Source organism: Pelodiscus sinensis, chromosome 14 (genome assembly GCF_052426305.1).
Source record: "Pelodiscus sinensis isolate ZL-2025 chromosome 14, ASM5242630v1, whole genome shotgun sequence".
Lineage (NCBI taxonomy): Eukaryota > Metazoa > Chordata > Testudines > Trionychidae > Pelodiscus > Pelodiscus sinensis.
This window is the reverse complement of record NC_143065.1, coordinates 42,311,077-42,325,409: the sequence shown is the minus strand read 5'-3', so window position 1 is coordinate 42,325,409 and position 14,333 is coordinate 42,311,077. Positions and strand designations below refer to the sequence as shown.

The 14,333-nt window shown below is 46.1% G+C and overlaps 1 protein-coding gene across 1 annotated transcript in view; it reads right to left on the bottom strand.

Moving 5' to 3' along the window:
- SMAD6 (SMAD family member 6) overlaps nt 1-14,333 on the bottom strand; it is a 100,224-nt gene that overhangs the window by 70,449 nt on the left and 15,442 nt on the right. The window contains exon 3 of the mRNA XM_006132107.3: nt 13,615-13,692. Within this exon, the coding sequence (XP_006132169.3) occupies nt 13,615-13,692 (78 nt within the window). The remainder of the gene's footprint in view (nt 1-13,614; nt 13,693-14,333) is intronic.

The window sequence follows — 14,333 nt, the reverse complement described above, 5'->3', positions numbered from 1 at the left end:
AACAGTTTCCACCCTTGGGAAGCACATGCCCGAGGTGTGTGAGATCAGATTCTTTGGGAACAGCAATGCCCGCTGAGGCGCCACACCCAAGAGGCAGGGCAACCTCAAGCACCTCTCAATCCCTTTGCCAATCAAGACTCCCATACGTCAGGACGCCAACTTGGCAGTGACCCAGGGCAGTAACCATTCTTGCGCCTTCGCGTGACTCTCCTCACCAATGCGGCTCCTGATGATTAACAAGCAAGAACCTAAGCTCAGAGGCAAGTCGGAGGAGTTCTACTGAAGTGTCAACTGAAAGACCATTCTACTGAAATCGGCCGCTGCTCTAGCGGCCTGCCACAAGACATAGCAAGTAGTAAAGGTAGGGACTGAACTCCCTATGAATCTCAGTCAGTGGGATGACGTTCAAAGAAGCAGATAATGGCATCTGGGTTCAGTCAGACTGAGACCTTCCTGCAACCCTTTGAGATAGTTTGGGCAAGAATATCAGTCGTCCTCTCATTTGTTCTGCACCTGTGGCAAATAGTCTAGGAGGCTCCAACTCGGCGGTGCACAACCCATGGTCAAGGGGGTCGCGGTTGTTTTCCTGGGGGTTGCAGTGCCGGGCCGGCCACCATTTTGTTTTCCTGGCTTTGTATCCAACGTATTAAAAAAAAGGTTGAGCACCTCTGGTCTAACTGACCCAGCCCTGTCTAAATGAAAATAGGCTCTCAGTGCACCCTGCATGGGATTCAGGTCACAGGCCTCCCCCACCTGGATTTGAAGACCTTCGATTTTGGCTTCCCCCCCTCCCCCCTCACCTGAAGTAATGGGGTTTGGCCTCCCCTCCCCCCGCCCAGCTTTGGTTCTCCTTTCTGGGGCCATGTAGTAATGTTTATGGTTAGAAGAAGGGTCACGATGCAATGAAATTGGAGAACTCCCAATTCATGGCATGACTGTGTCGAGGATGGACTAATCGCAAACCCTAGAGACTTAACTCGTGCCTTTGGGGGCATATGTTTGGAGGAGTTGGTATGGTGCACGGGGGAGGCAGGGAAAAGAACAAGAAAATTTATCAAAGGCCTAAAGTAGCTAGGCCATAAAACTGGTGGCTCCTGTCGTGCAGCCACTTTCACTAACCAGAAAACACGAGGTGGTTGGGGCCAATCCACCTTTGTAATCCTGGCTACTGAAGTTGCGAGTGCTCCCAACAGGCAGGTGTGGCCCCAACAAACACCGTCGCTCAAACAGGATCCAGTCTTGCCTGCACGGGGCATGTGCACGCCCATTGTGCAACCTGAGTGGAAATTAGTTGGGGAACTATTAGTAGCATTGTTTGCCCCCAGGATACAAAAGCATGGATGAAAGAACCTCCTCCAGGCAGGGAAAGTGTCTTTTATGACCTGTAAAGCACCACACATGGCTACTGTATGGCATTGTGATAGTGTTTGGGGACACAAGACACCAAGTGGGCATTGGCCTTCCCGTATACAGGTCCATGCCACAGTCTTCCTCCAGTTGTCTCTCTCTGCACCACCCAATGAAGCTGGGAAGAACGCTACTCTTGCTGAGTTCCCTTTCCAGACATTCAACAAGAAGGTGGTGCAAGAGCTTATGGTTTCTCCCTACGTGATATTACACCAAGGGAAATGTTCCCTCATCCCAGCCTGGAAAAGGCCCTTCTCAGAAAGCCAATCGGATTCTGTGATTACTTCCTTTTGGCCTTGTAAAAGGCAGAGGAGTGGAGAACAATAATTCTTACTTGATGTTAGTGAGAGATGAGTTACCCGATTTCATTATGCACAAGTATCTTACTGCATCCACAATGGAACAGCCTGAAGGCCCTGCACCTCTGCACACAAGAAGTGGAAGAGGTGGATGGCGCTTTTTCTTAAACTCACAAAATCATCCAAAGTGCAAATTTGGTGGCGATGGGGGACCTCAACTATCCAGACATCTGTTGGGAAATGAACACCGCAGGGCACAGATTATCCAAGTTCTTGGACTCCACTGGAGCCAATTTTTTATTTCAGAAGGTTGAGAAAGCTAGTAGGGGGGAAGTTGTTCTAGATTTGATTTTAACAAATAGGGAGGAACTGGTTGAGAATTTGAAAGTGGAAAGCAGATTGAATCATAGAATCCTAGAATACTAGGACTGGAAGGGACCTCGAGAGATTGGGTGAAAGTGATCATGAAATCAGAGAGCTCATGATTCTAAGAAATGGTAGAAGGGAGAACAGCAAAATAGAGACAATGGATTTCAGGAAGGCAGATTTTAGTAAACTCAGAGAGCTAGTAGGTAAGGTCCCATAGGAAGCAAGACTAAGAGGAAAAACAACTGAAGAGAGTTGGCAGTTTTGTAAAGGGACATTATTAAGGGCCCAAAAGCAAACTATTCCACTGCATAGGAAAGATAGAAAGTATGGCTGGAGACCACCTTGGATCAACCAAGAGATCCTATGGAGTCATATAAAAAGTGGGAGTCATATAAAAAGTGGAAACTAGGTCAAATTACAAGGAATGAATATAAGCAAACAACACAGGTATTCAGGGGCAAGATTAGAAAGGCAAAGGCAGAAAACGAGCTAAATCTAGCTAGAGATGCAAAGGGTAACAAGACAACATTCTACAAATATATTAGAGGCAAGAGGAAGACCAAGGAAAGAGTAGGCCCTTTGCTCAGTGAAGAGGGAAATCAAGAACAGAAAACTTGGAAATGGCAGAGGTGCTTAAAAACTTCTTTGTTTCAGTTTTCACCAAGAAGATTGATGGTGAGTGGATGCCTAACATACTGAATGCTAGTGGAAATGGGGTAGGTTTAGAGGTTAAAATGAAAAAAAGAACAACTGAAAAATTACTTAGAAAAGATACATGTCTTCAAGGCACCAGGGCCTGATGAAATGCATCCTAAAATACTCAAGGAGCTAGTAGAGGAGGTATCTGAGCCTTCAGCTATCACCTTTGAAAAAACATGGAAGTCAGGAGAGATTCCAGAAGACTGGAAAAGGGCAAATCAAGTATCCATCTATAAAAAGGGAACTAAGATCAACCCAGGAAACTACAGACCAGTCAGTTTAATTTATGCGCCAGGGAAGATAATGGAGCAAGTAATTAAAGAATTCATCTGCAAACATCTGGAAGATAATAAGGTGACAGATAACAGCCAACATGGATCTGTAAAGAACAAATCATGTCAAACCATTCGGAGAGCTTTCTTCGACAGAATATCAAGCCTTGTGGATAAGGGAGAAGAAGTGGATGCAGTCTACTTAGTAAGGCATTTGAGATGGTCTTGTATGACCTTTTTCCCAATAAACTAGGGAAATGCAACCTATTATAAGGTGGGTGCATAACTGGATGGATAATAACTACTCTCAGAGAATGGTTAACGGTAAACAATCCTGCTGGAAGGGCATAAGAAGTGGGGTTCCACGGGGTTCATTTTGGGATCGGTTCTATTCAATATCTTCATCAATGATTTAGATATTGGCATAGAGTGTTTGATTATTAAGTTTGCAGATGGTACCAAGCTGGAAGGGGTTGCAAGTGCTTTGGAGGAGAGGGTCAAAATTCAAAATGATCTGGACAAACTAGAGAAATGGTCTGAGGTAAACAGGATGAAGTTTAATAAGGACAAAAGCAAAGTGCTCTACTTAGGAAGGAACAATCAGTTTCACACAAAGAATGGGAAGTGATTATCTAGGAAGAAGTCCTGCTGAAAGAGTTTTAGGGGGCATAGTGGAACAAGTTAAACATGAGTCAGCAGTGTGACACTGTTGTAAAAAAAGCAAATGTGATTCTGGGATGCATTAACAGGAGTGTTGTGAGCAAGACACGAGAAGTCATTCTTCCATTCTACTCTGTGCTGATTAGGCCTCGACTGGAGTATTGTGGCCAGTTCTGGGCACCACATTTCAAGAAAGATGTGGAGAAATTGGAGAGGGTCTAGAGAAGAGCAAAAATGATGAAAGGTCTAGAAAATATAACCTATGAAGGAAGGATGAATAACTGGGCTTGTTTAGAAAAGAGAAGACTGAGAGGGGGCGTGATAGTGGTTTTCAAGTATCTACACAGGTGTTACAAGGAGGAGGGAGAAAAATTGTTCTCTTTGGTCTCTGATGATAGGACAAGAAGCAATGGGCTTAAATTGCAGCGAGGGAGGTTTAGGTTGGACATCAGGAAAAACTTACTAATGGTCAGGGTGGTTAAACACTGGAATAAATTGCCTAGGGAGTTTGTGGAGTCTCCATCACTGGAGATATTTAACAGCAGGTTGGACAGACATCTATCAGGGATGATCTAGATCAGTGTTTCTTAAACTGTGTGCCGCGGCACACCAGTGTGCAGTGAGACAGTCAGAGGTGTACCGCCGCCTCAACTTTTTTTTTCCCCCGGCAGAGACAGAAGCTCAGTTGGGACAACACGTGCGGCAATTAAAGGGGCCACGACTGCTTTTTTTTGGTTTTTTTCCTTAATAACTTTCCCCCAGTGTTCCGCATTAAAAAAATGATTGTTTGGTGTTCCGCAGTCTTAAAAAGTTTAAAAAACACTGGTCTATATGTTGCTTGGTCCTGCCGTGAGGGAAGGAGACTGGACTTGATGAACTCTTGAGGTCCCTTCCAGTCCTAGTAGTCCAGTTCCAGTATTCTATGATTCCATGGCTTAGTTTAGACTTTACTTCACAGAGCAGAAGGTTTCAAGTAGGCCCATAGCGAGCAGGGCTGTTTAATGAACTCACCTCAGAAATTCTTCTACATTTGCTAACTTTGTTGGATGAATGTTTTCTCCTTTCAGATGCCTGACACTAAGGCCAGATCTATACTAGACCCAGAAGGTCGGCTTAAGGTACGCAACTCCAGCTACGTAATAGGAGTCAACATACCTTAAAACGAGCTTGGCGTTGTCTTCATAATGGAAGGAGAAAACACTCCCATCTGGTTCTCTTACTCCTAGGGACTGCAATTGCCAGCGCCAACCAGGGACATTCTCAGCGTTCAATCTAGAGAGTCTTTACTAGACCTGATAAATCGAACGCCAGAAGATTGATCTCCAGCACGCGAGTGGAGGCATGGCCTAAGGTCTGCATTTCCCAACCACTCTAAAATGAATGGGAATTTTCTCACTGACATCAAATATTAAATATTCATTGGCAAGTTTTCTCTGAATAGTTATACGCAGACACAAATACCAGATTCGCTTTTTTTTTTTTGCCGCCAATCAGTGGTGTATTGTAATATTTAAATATAGTAGTAATTGTGCACAGAAATGTAACTTCTGCAGTCTGTTGTAGAATACAGGGCATTTAACATGCAACTTGATCTTGGGAGCTTTTCCTTCCATTTGCAAATCACATCCAACTTATATTAATTAAGTCCAATTATTATGGACAATGTTTTCAGTAGCATATTATCTTGGTGCTAGCGGACCATCCTATATTATATAATGTTCTTTATTCCTACACAAACATAATGGGCTCTCTTTCTATGTTTCTAAAAGTCAACCACACTACACAGTCTGTTATTGTCAGTTTTTCAGCTTTCTATTAGAAAACCAATTTTATTCATACAGTTATTATTTGGGCCACCTATGGAGTCAGATATAATTCTAAATCCAATCCAGATGCCCATCAGTGTCTTGCCTTGCTGGCTGTTGGTGTATTTAATGTCGATCCAGAAAGACATTAAACTTTGGCTATAAAATAAACGACAACACCTGGATTTCCCCTGCCACCTGCGAGTTCCAAAATATTAAACATGACATATCACAGACTTTCCCTAACTTTCCTTTTAAAGATTAATTAGTTATCTGAACAGTGATTCACCTTGCTTTATGCAAGTGTTAGCTTTGATGTCAATTCCAGACAAGGAAAAAAGTTTTGTATTAACAAAAACTAAAGTGAAGGTACATTACTGTTTGGGGTTGGGTTTTTTCAACTCATTGAGAAATGATATTGCTCAATCGTGCCCTCGGATTTTAATTTAAAGGTTTATAAAGCTGTATGGGCCATATAGGGAAAGAAGCCAAGAATTATTTTCTAAAGTAAACTGGAAAATAGATGCACTTTATTTCCCGTTGGCAAACTAGGACTATGGAGGAAAAATATTTAATATAAAAACATTTGACAAAGCACCTCCAGGATGTATTTTTTTGCATCAAAGAAGTAGCTCTTGGCAACAAACATGCTGCCCTGACAAGAAAACTTTTTAGCCAAGCCCTGATTGTTATAGACGGCTCAGAGCGAGGAGACTTGCCAAGTAACCTGAAGTTAAATATGAAAGAAAAAGGAAAACATTACTAGCATAAATAAACATCTGTCTATGATTAACCTGGATGCACAGACAGGCATTGGCTTTTTCCAAATGAACTCGACATCCTTTTTAAAAAAATTATACAATACTGTGGAGACTCTGATTCTGCATATGCAGACTGTGTACTTGCACAGAGCCCCAACAAAATCAAAGGGGCCTGTTTGCTGTACATGGTTAATTGCAGGATCCGGGTCTAACTCAGGGTACGTCTACACTAGCCCCCTACATCGATCTAGGGAGGCAAATGAGGGCGACCGAAATTGCAAATCAAGCCCGGGATTTAAATATCCCACGCTTGATTTGCATGTTCCCGGCCGGTCGCCATTTTAGAAATTGACTAGCCCGAAGTAATTTCCTGCGTCTACACGCGGCAGTGAAACAGGATTCCGATTTAAAGCCCCTAACTCGAATTAGCTGGTAAACCTCATTGCAGGAGGAATACCAGCTAATTCGAGTTAGGGGTTTAAATCGGAATCCTGTTTCACTGCCGCGTGTAGACGCAGGCAGTTACTTCGGGCTAGTCAATGTCTAAAATGGCGACCGGCCGGGAACATGCAAATCAAGCGTGGGATATTTAAATCCCGGGCTTGATTTGCAATTTCAGTTGCCCTCATTTGCCTCCCTAGATCGATCTAGGGGGCTAGTGTAGACGTACACTCAGGGAGCAGTGACTGAGCCTACACAGAATAATGGAGAGCCTGGAGTGAAGAAAGATTTCAGTTATTGCCACAATCTCAAACACAGAGCGGAAAAACAGCAAGAGGAAGAGCCTGCCCTCCCAGGCTAGTAGGGACTGCTACAGAGCTGGGAAACAAATGTTCTACCTCCAGCAAGAAATTCCTTCCTGGTTTAATTCCGGTGAAAAATAGTATTGGGTTTTCTATTAACAGATAATTTCACAATCTCTCTTCAAACCTGGAAAGGCTCATGTTTGCCCAGTTTCCACACACATCCGCCTCACATATTTAGAGACTTTTTTTTCACACTCCTAACAGAGGACATCTTCATACATTTCCTCCTTAGCACAAATCTTGCCAGGCTTTTTTTGAGAGGTGGGGTGGAGAGGGGGGTATTCATGTCTCCAGACAGTTGGGCCTCAAAATATGTTCCCTTCCATTCATCCAGACTGCTTGCTATCAGCACACCCATTGCTTTGTGCTAAGGCAGGGGAGGGGAACCTTTTTTGGGTTGGGGGCCAGTGACCCACAGGAAAATCCGTCGGGGGCCGCACAAATGTGAGAAGCAACCCCCCCCCCCCCCAAAAAAAAACCAACAACACCTCACGGACACGGCCCCTGACTGAGAAGCAGAAAGTCAATCCCCACACCCCCTCTCACATCAGTGGGACCCAGGCTAGTAGAGTTTGTGGGCCCCCCTAGGCTCTGGGGTGAGGTAAAAAATGAGGGGTTCAGAGTGTGGGAGGGACTGCCGGGAAGAGGCCTTGGGATGTGGGGTCTGGGTGGGAATGAAGAGTGTAGAAGTGTGATGGGGGCTAGTGGGTCTGGGAAGGCGGAGGGTGCAGGAGCAGGCTCAGGGTGGGGGAGCCAGGCAGGGGAGTAGGGTGCAGGAGGGCAGTGGGGGTATAGGAGAGGGCAGGGGTTGTGGCCTTTGGGTGGGAAGTAGGGTGCCGGTGATCCAGCCCGGGGTAGCTTTCCCACCCCTGTGCTAAGGGAATTGCCTGCGTACTGCTTTGCGTTGTAATTCGGGGGCATATTCCATCTTGAACACGAGGACAATTCCATCTTAACAAGCTCCCTCCTCCTGCTGCCCCCCCATTCACACAGCCACCCACGTGTCATCTCCTCCTCAAACACTGGCTCCCCAGATAGCGACAGGGCTACATCAAAACCACCCCCCTCTTGTATTTCAAAAACGTCCGTGGATTTCTTCCAAGCTGCTTCATAGCCAGGCTCTCTCCCTTGCACTCCTTGCTCCTCTGCTCCGTTAGCACTGGCCTCCCCTCTCTGCCTCTCCGCATTAGTGCAGGGTGAGTAACTCGTAACAAACCATTTATGTGACAGCTCTCACCTCTTCTCTTCGGGAGCCATCCGCAAGCAGGCCTGCATTTTCTAGACTCGACTCCTTATTCACAACATTCATTAATTCCCACAAATCGTTCTTTGTCTGGTGCAAGCCCTGGACATTCGAGCTGGTCTGAGCGGCGGCAGGGAGGCCACGTGGGCCGGTTTCTGCGTCCTCACTGGAGACCGTAACCCTCTGAATAAGGATTCTGGTGTGAACAGCTAGAGTGTGGCACGGAACTCTGCTTTTCACGACTGGTCTCACAGGACTGACTGAACTGTCACCGCTTCAGATGCACGCTCCTGCCAGCACATCCGTTCACGAGAACGTCTGTGGGGCACAAACGCCCCGGGGGAAGTGAATCATTCGAAAATCCACAAGCACACACACAGAAACATTTCTGCTGCATTTGCCCAGCTCCACATAACCTACCATTGTTAGTGCAAGAGCCTTCTCCTTTTTCACACCTGCCCTCTGCCGTTGTTTTCCTGTTCTTCTCCCCCCACCGTCTCTCCATCTCATTACAATTCTTGGTCCATAACGAATCTTTTTTCCCCTTTTCGGTAGCTCTTATCTCCCCTTTTGCTTCCATGGGGTATTGAACTCAAAATCTCTTTGGTGTACAGTAATTCCTCATTTAACACTATAGATGTTTCAGAAAATGATCATGTTAAGTGAAAACATGTTATGCAGGGTCAATTTTCCCATAAAAAATAATGGAAAAGGTGGGGGTTGCGTTTCAAGCGGTGGTGTCTGTTGGGACCAGAACATAAGGTTGGGGGAGAAAGGGGACTGGGTTACAGCTCTCAGGTTCTGAGCCAAGAAGGCAGTTAAGCATATGCTTAACATAAGCATGTGTACAAGTCTCGAGAGCACGAGGGTCCACATACTTAACATAAGTACGTGTACAAGTCTCGTGAGCACAAGGGTCCACATGCTTAACATAAGTACGTGTACAAGTCTCGTGAGCACGAGGGTCCACATGCTTAACATAAGCACGTGTACAAGTCTTGTGAGCACAAGGGTCCACATGCTTAACATAAGCATATGTACAAGTCCCATGAGCACAAGGGTCCATATTCTTAACATAAGCATGTGTACAACTCTCGTGAGCACGAGGGTCCATATGCTTAACATAAGCATGTGTACAAGTCTCGTGAGCACAAGGGTCCATAAGCTTAACATAAGCATGTGTACAAGTCTCGTGAGCACGAGGGTCCACATGCTTAACATAAGCATGCTTAGAAGTCTCGTGAACACAAGGCCCCGTGAAGTAAAGATCTTGTGAGACCCATACATGTGCTTATGCTAAGCATACGCTTAAGTGCCTTTTTGGCTCAGAACCTGAGAGCTCAGCCCTTTTCGGAATCAATTCCTTACCTGCGCACACTTGCACACAGATTGACACATGGCTCAGGCGTGAGAATGGACATGTGGCTGGCCCAGTCGGCCACAGGCCTTTGCAGGATCAACAGTGACTTGTCCTCCCCAGGCTTCTTAAGCAGAGACCCCCAACAGTCAGCAGTAATGACAGAGAGCAGGGGAAAGAACTCCCCACGAAAATATGTGACCTCTCTCTATACTTCCTAACCCTAAATCAGCTGCTGCTTGAACTTCAGAGACTGGAGACTTTGGAACCAAACACTCGTATTTGCCTTTTCTGAGCAATCCTAATCTTCCAAACCTGTCCTATCTTATCAAGAAACCAGACGCTGCAGACTTCGCTGCCTTTTACAGCTGCTTTCTCACGGGAGAGTATGCTTGGCACAGCCTTATCCCAGACTAAAAGATTCCCTTTTGTGTCCAAAATGTTTGAAACCCCAGCTGAGGGAGGGTCCCGGGCCTCCACCGTTGCATGCATTTGCACAGGACAAACGTGATCATATTTTGCACCATACATTTGAGAAGCTTTCTCTTATAGCTTGATAAATGTCTATGTTTTTTCCCCCCCAATGTAATCTTTAAAAGGCTTTTGATAAAGAGAAAAAGATAAGATTAACTTGTGGGTGTCCTTTTCCAAGCTAGGACCATGCCACCCAGACTTGGCAATTTTTAGAGTGGATTTGTTGGTCCATTAGAGACTTTTCAAAATTCCTAGGATCAATACTGTGCACATGAAAATAAGGTCATGTTCAAAGGGAGAGGGGTTTTGTTTTGTTTTACAGAGATAACCATTTGACTAGTGGCTAAACCTTCCTGGCTACAAGTTCATCTGCTAAACTAACAACTATGAAGAATGGACCTCTTTGTTACCCACAACCTGAAGTTTGTGGTTTTAGTAGGAAAGGCATTTTTGGTGATCAAAGCTAATATAATAAACAGTAGTGGCTTGATGCTACATCCAAAGTTTTCTTATGTTTGGAACAGGAGTTAAATGCACACTTCAGTTCCGTAGCTACATGGAGAAGGCACGACCGACACAAGTTTTAAATGGCATGGCATATGTAAGTTGCAACCGAAACTAAACAAACCAAAATATGGCACTCATATTGTTCCAAGTTACGTTTCTCACTTCCTGGTTGACAACACGCATGCGTTAACTTCAATGCAACTCTTATCTTCTATCTGTAATCACGGCTATCGGGAGAAAATAAATCACATAGCCCCAGACTCTTATTAAGTGTTGCACCATTTGAAATTACACAGTGGGAGAGAAGGTATCCAATTTCAGTACAACCCGGGTCACATTATCATTACGTTGTTCAAGTAAAAGCTAAAATATCTCTTCTACTGCGGAAAACCTTCCAGACGTCCAACTCAGATAACACAGAAACTAAACCAACAACATCCATCGGAACTCTGGTTCTAAAATTCTGCTGCGACAATGAATGGCTATTTACAAGTTGCCATTAAAAGCTAGGCACATCAGCAGCACTGTGGACACAGCACGGAACTAGCACATGCTCCATCGCACGAGGAGTTTTTGCTCAAAATCACCAACATAGTTTTATTTACAATGCAACTCAAACCAATCCAAATCCCCGCTATCAAGTTTTCCCCTGCCATGGGCAACAGTCCCATGTGATTAGTATGTCAAAACAGGACGGCATATTCAACGGCACCAGAAGAATCCCAAAAGACAAGGAAAAACGTACCAGGGAGAAGAGCAATGCCAATCCACACCGTGTAGCTCTTCCACAATGAGGGAACCACTTAAACAGCTTAAGAAATACAGCGTTCTCCCAGAGCTCAGGGCGAACTCTTTGATGAGGTAAATGGAGTAGGACAAAGAGGAGGTCTCCTCAGTTATGAGACTGGCCAATAGTACCTCAACTGATGTTTTGATCATTCGCAGCCCCTCCTGCCTGAGTCCCCAACACCGCTACGATGCAGTTTATAGCTGGCCCTTTAAGCAAGGCCTAGGCCCTCTGGCCTGAGTCCACAGCACAGTCACAATGCAGCTCAGGGGTTATAGCGGGGCACACCCCCGGGTAGGGGGACCCGGGCCCACCCTACTCCACCGGGTCCCAGCCCAGGGCCCTGTGAGCGACCGGGTAACGGGTCACTCCCTCGGCGGGGCAGTCCGGCTGAAACGCACCAAGGTTCTCTGGGTGGGAGAGGCAGCTCCCGCTCCTGCCCTGGGCCACTTCCTACCCAGTCCCCGGGGGTGCCTTCCCCTGTACCTGCCCAGCTGGCTGCGAGCTCCGTGCCGGCGTCCCCTCGGTCGGTAGTCCCGGGGTTGCCCCAACTCGCCTCCGCGTCCTTCTCCGCCTCTCCTGGCGTCCCCAGCAACAGCTGAGAGGGAGCTCCCTGCCCCGGTCCTTCTCCTCCGGCTGTCTCTCCAGACTGAGTCTTTCCCCAGGCTTTTATAGCCCTGCTGCAGCCCGGACATGCTCAGTAGAGCTGTGGGGGAGGGGCCTCTGCAGCCAGATAACCCTGGCTGGGACCTGTAGGTTCAGTGCGGGGCTGCCTCGCCCCGTCACAGGATGCCAGAATTCTCTGATCTTTAAGCGTGGTTGTAAACCCAATCATCAGCAACGGTCTCGGGATTTAGAACACACAAAAAACTTGTACCTTTTGGTGTGCGGAACAAGTGTGATATAATCCTACTAGGCAAAGGCGGCATAGGACCGGAGCAGCAGCTCCCAGATCTACTTGGTTGATGAACCACTGTCTTAAACACAGCTGTGAAGTGAGCGGGTGGAACATCAAGCTCACACACCTTGTTTTGGAAACCCAGGACTAGAAGGCCCGTGGTCGGGGCAATCTCAGGCTGGCTGGGAATGGGCAAGTTCACCGACCAGCCATGATTCTGCAAACGGGTCCAAAAGCAGGATGAAAGGACGCTCACTCCCTGAGTGCATGTGATAGACCACCAGCCATTCCGCCAACATCTTGTCCCTGCCACCTGAGGTTCACCCTCAGCTGTGGTATCTTAGCATGAAAACTAGGTCTCAGGCTGCGGACTGTGACCTCCCACCCGAAATGTACAAGCTGAAAGAATGGTTCGGGCTCACCGCTCCACTCCAGGAAGTGGAATTACACCGGGGATGAATGACATGGAGCTGCACCAAGTTCCTCTCTACAGCAGCTTACAATCGAAGTCTCCAAGACTGCAACGGGCTTGCCAGGGACTGGACCTCAGTGAAGTCCCATGAAAATCAATGAAGTTCTGTGCAGATGGAGGGGAGCCAATCCCAGAAGAAGGGTCGAGAACCGTGGTGTCCACCCAGTTCTGAAAGCACTAGCCACTAGCCACACTCCACCGGGCAAACAGCCACATTGCCTAGAGGCTAGCGTGTCGGACACCATGGATCTATGGGCTGATTTTGCAAACTATTGCTCCAAGACTTCAATGGAATTGTACGGGAGAATACTTTCTGCCCCCAGCCCCCTCCCCCTCGCCCCCTGAGCAAGGCTCTGCATACTAGCTCCTGAAACATCACAGTTAATCCACACAGTGACTATTCGCCAGGGACAGAAACAGAACTCTATTCAATCAAAATATTGGGCGCTTAGAGACCATTCGCAGCTCATCCTTCTGGGTCAAGGTTTCAATAGGATCTTCTCACAGTGATTTTTTCTTAAAGTCTGCACAACTCTCCAGAGTAGGAACGGCGTTCCTGCCCTACCTTTGAATCTCCTTGCTTTTCCAAGCATTCCTCAGCCAATTAAAACCATGTTGATAAAGCTTGGCCTATACAAATAACTCTACTAGACCAACCAATTTGAACAGCCCCTTCACTTTTTTGTTTTCCCTGGGAATCTCACATGCAGAACTATATTTCATTCGGCTTTTCTGCGAACCCAGCCAGAACAGCTGCAACCCAGCAATCATTCAACTGATGTGTTAACGTCTGCCAACCTGAGAATTCTCCAGGGGTGATGTTTGGTGAGTTAGTAGCCTCTGTTTCAGTGTAAGACAACGTGGAATCTGATAGATCTGGAAAACAGAAGGAGAGTGTTTAGTACTTATGCGCCACAAATGTGATATAATCATCCACGGGCATACGGTGCCACTCTCAGCCCTTCCACAGAGAAACAGCGGCTGAGCCAAGGTGGCAAGTTAAGTGCTTAACTTTTCTTCTCTGCCACGCAAAAATGAAACGTTTCAATTGCTTTGACCACAAAAATAACTGCAGTTCAGTTGATGAAACAAGTAGAAACTTGGTGCGCACTGGATAAAGTTACATTAAGCCGCTAAACAATTCATAGTTACTATACTTAATTATCACCATTAAAATTCTTGAAGCTGTTTATTCTTGCTTCTTTCCTTCCTTCCTCTTTGCTGAAGCTAAGGAAACTTTGTTTTAACAAGTTAAGAGTCCTTGTTATTCTCTTTCTTGCCCCTTTAATTAAGCGCTCCAGTGTTTGCTCACAGATTATTTTTTCAGGCAAATACACCCTTGAAATACATCTGACCGTTTTCCGTACCTGCAGCACAGGTAGCTCCTAAACGGAATTAATGATGAGATTACTTTTCTTATGTAATGTCAACGAACACAACTGGCCCTTTTGCTTTCTGAGATACTCCATGGTTGGACCTTTGGAGTGAACCATTAGACATGAAGCAAAACCCACTGT